This window comes from Manacus vitellinus, unplaced genomic scaffold (genome assembly GCF_001715985.3).
Source record: "Manacus vitellinus isolate BGI_N305 unplaced genomic scaffold, ASM171598v3 scaffold_46_pilon, whole genome shotgun sequence".
Taxonomy (NCBI): Eukaryota; Metazoa; Chordata; class Aves; order Passeriformes; family Pipridae; genus Manacus; species Manacus vitellinus.
In genome coordinates, this window is record NW_021940578.1 from 6,324,500 (window position 1) to 6,328,008 (window position 3,509).

At 56.5% G+C, this 3,509-nt stretch overlaps 2 protein-coding genes across 2 annotated transcripts in view; one reads left to right on the forward strand and one right to left on the reverse strand.

Moving 5' to 3' along the window:
* Positions 1–2,308, reverse strand: PPCS (phosphopantothenoylcysteine synthetase). Its single transcript, XM_018079402.1, has 2 exons — positions 2,208–2,308; positions 1–620 (listed from the first exon to the last, which is right to left on the reverse strand). The coding sequence occupies exons 1-2, from the start codon at positions 2,298–2,300 to the stop codon at positions 297–299; spliced, it is 417 nt and encodes a 138-aa protein (XP_017934891.1). The 5' UTR covers positions 2,301–2,308; the 3' UTR covers positions 1–296.
* Positions 2,309–3,031: 723 nt separating this feature from the next.
* The window catches only part of ZMYND12 (zinc finger MYND-type containing 12), a 19,333-nt gene continuing 18,855 nt past the window's right edge, over positions 3,032–3,509 (forward strand). The window contains exon 1 of the mRNA XM_029962410.1: positions 3,032–3,050. Within this exon, the coding sequence (XP_029818270.1) occupies positions 3,032–3,050 (19 nt within the window). The remainder of the gene's footprint in view (positions 3,051–3,509) is intronic.

Sequence of the window (3,509 nt, forward strand, 5' to 3'; positions counted from 1 at the left end):
GAGATTCAAGAAGTTCTTTATATTATATAGACACCTGCACCATTCTCCTCCCACCAGGGGACAGAAACCAAATCCTTTCCTGCTCTGGACACCAGAAGAAACCTCCCTTGGAAGGGTTTCACTTCCGTGTATTTCTCTTTCCCGAAGCCACGACAGATCGTGGCCAAGCTGTGGAGAAGTGACACAGTTTTGGATGGGCCTCCAGAGCATCCTGGAGGTTTGGTTTATTTACCTGGACAGGCAATCACTCCAGGGAATCATTCCAGTTCCTCTCCAGCACAATTCCCAGCTGCTCCTCAGCCTTTCCTCTCTATGAAGGCCGTGTGCTGCCCCTGCAGGTAACTCACAATTTTCTCCTCTATCTCCATGCCCTGTGCTAGTTCCTCCTCAGAGAGGGACAGGGGGGTCTGTGAGTCGCTGGTGACGATGATGACGGAGGTCCTGCGGGATTCCAGGACGTTGGCCACCACCACCTGGTGCCGGTACTTCTCCAGAGCCTGCCGGGACTTGTCGATCAGGATCTGGGGATCCGTCTCCAGCTTGAAGGAAATCACAAAGGCCTCAGGGGCCCAGTCTCTGACCAGGGGGGACAGCATTTTTGGCACCATCTTCATTGTGATCTGTGAAGGACAAAAGAACCCCTCAGCCGAAACGTCACAGTGAGTTTTAGTAAGAGAGGAAATTCCAGCTCGCAGCGGGAAGTTCTGCAAGGCAGTGTTTGATCAGCCCTCAGCAAACAGTGCTCAAATGTCACTGCAACGCCCTGTAAATGGAACTTAAAGGATCAGTGAGGTGCCACCAAAGAGCAGGGTGTAAACTCAATTCAACTTAATTCAACTCAATTCAATTCAACCCAACCCAACTCAGTTCCATGACCAAAGTGCTACCCACAAAAAGCAGGGGAGTTCTGAAGCAGGGCCACAGGAACTCTGCATTCCCAGAGCTAAACCCCACTCTGGGAATATAAATATAAGCAGAGGAAGATTTAAAAAAAAAAATAAAAAAAGCATTACAGCTTCAGAAGTCTGAGTTTTTCAGCTCTCTAGAATCCAGGCAGTTTATTCCACCTTCAGCTTTGCTTCTCTCAACTCCTTAAGGCATATGAGGCTTCAAAGTCCCAAAGCACAGGGGGGGAAAAAGTAGGAGACTCTGTTCTCCAGCTTCCCATCACTGGGAATCAGGTTGGGTCCCACCTTTCTGGTGCTAATGATAAAGAAAGAAGCCCAGAAGCTGATTAAATTCAATTAATTTGGTGTTTGTTACACATAGAGCTCTGGAGTCAACTGCTCCCATCACTGAGAGGGCAAGAGACGTGTGTGTTGGACCATCATCAGTGCAGGCAGGATGGATCCAGAGTTGTGGAATGGTTTGATTTGAAAGAGACTCTAAAGACCATCTTGTCCCACCCCCTGCCATGGGCAGGGACACCTTCCACCAGCCCAGGTTGCTCCAACCTGGCCTTGGACACTTCCAGAGATGGGGCAGCCACAGCTTCTCTGGGCAACCTGTGCCAGGGCCTGCCCACCCTCCCAGGGAAGGATTTCTCCCCAAAATCCCAGTCTGGATCAAGCCTCTTTTAGGTTAAAGCCATTCCCCCTTGTCCTGTCACTCCAGGCCCTTGTCCAAAGCCTCTCTCCAGCCAGAAGGCAGCAACTCAAGTACTCCAGGAGCTATTCTTGGAGCACTTCAGCTCCCTGAGACCCACCTCTCCTCGTCTCCACGGAAGCACAGACAGCTCTAAAGGACAAAGCCAGAAGAGCAGGAGGCATCTCACAGGTGCCCCTTCACATTCCACAGCCCAACTGCTGATATGTTGGAGCTGCTGCCTCTCACACCCAGAAAGAGCAGTGCTGGACACCGCTCCCTCCCTGTGGATAACCCATGGATAACCCACGGATAATGCATGGCACCACTCACTGCTGGGGCTGGAGTTTGCCACTCAAGCCCCTTCATGCCATCCTAAAAATAAACCTGGATCAAAGCAAAGCAGGGCTGACCCTGCCCTGCCCTTTATCTGGGCCCCTTGGTGCAAGATAAGAACAAAACAATGCAACTCCAGCATTTCCAACCCTGTGGAAATACTCGCCCTCCCATTCCCTCTGAGAACACACATGAGCCGGTGCTTTGCAGCTTTCCCAGGCTTTATCCACAGCCAGGGAGCAAGGAGGGGGTGGCAGAGGAGGGTGGCAGAGAGGGGGGGGCCTCACCTGCAGGGGCCCCTCCGAGGACTGGATCTTGTGCTCAGGCATCTCAGAGGCCGGAATGTAGAAATCGGACACGGCGGCTGCCAGGTAGAACATGACACTGGAGCCTGTGGGAAAGAGCTGCTGTCACCCCTCCATGGCCTGGCCCTGTCACCCCTCCATGGCCTGGCCCTGTCACCCCTCCATGGCCTGGCCCTATCACCCCAGGGACCCCAGAGCCAGCAGGGCCCCCCTCAGAGCACCCCCAGCACCGCCCCGAGCAGGGCAGCGCTGCCCCCTCACAGGGGTCCCTCACACACACCATCCCCACTGGGGTCTGCCTTGCCCCAGATAAGAGGTCCATTCATGCCAGAGCCCCACAGTCAACAGGGCCACCTTGTCACCTCATACTTGGGCTCAGGGGCCACCCTGAGGGGGCCATATTGTCCCTTCACACCAGGGACATCCCCCCTCACCTGGCCCCCACAACCACCACGTCCCCTCATGCCCACATCCCCCAAATGGGGGCCCACGTCCCCTCAGGCCTGGGCCCCCTCCCGAGGCCACTCTGTCCCCTCACACTGGGGACCCCCAAAGGGGCCTCATCCTTCTCTTGCCTTACACCCCCCACACCAAGGCCACCCCAGTTCTTCCCTGTCCCCTCACACCAGGGACCCTCCTGGGGCCACCTCATCCCCTCACACCCGGTGTCCCCCCATTTCCTCCACCCCTCACACTGGGGAGCCTCACAGGGGCCTCGTTCTCTCTTGCCTTCCACTCCCCCACCTGAAGGCCACCCTGTCCCCTCATTCCTAGGTCCCCCCAGTTCTTTCCTGTCTCCTCACACCATGGGGGGACCCTCCTGGGGTCACCCCATCCCTTCCCACCTGGTATCCCCCCAAGTTTTCCACCCATCCCCTCATACCCAGCTCCCCCCTATTCCCTCACACTGGGGACCCCTATGTGGGACCTTGCCCTCTCTTGTCCTTCTCCTGCCCCCCACCTGGACCATCCCACCCCCTCGTTCCCAGGTCCCCCCTGCTTCTCCCTGTCCCCTCACACCAGGGACCCTCCAGGGCCACCCCACCTGCTCACACTGGGAACTCTCATGGGGGGCCTCACCCTCTCTTGCCCTGCTTCTTGGCCACCCCATCCCCTCATTCCTGGGTCCCTCTGGTTCCCATGTCCCCTCCTGCTCGGACTTCACCTGGTTCCTCCTCATCCCCTGTGTCCCCCCATCCCCTCACATCAGGGACCCTCCTGGGCCACCTCATCCCCTCATACTGGGGACCCCCATGGGAGATTTCATCTGCTCTTGCCCTGCTC

What these genes read in the sequence shown, in the direction of transcription:
- PPCS (XM_018079402.1), bottom strand. Translation starts at nt 2,300, where the DNA reads ATGTTCTACCTGGCAGCCGCCGTGTCCGATTTCTACATTCCGGCCTCT. An exon ending in CCTCGGAGGGGCCCCTGCAG is followed by an intron (nt 621 to 2,207) that starts GTGAGGCCCCCC and finishes TGTCCTTCACAG; the next exon opens with ATCACAATGAAGATGGTGCC.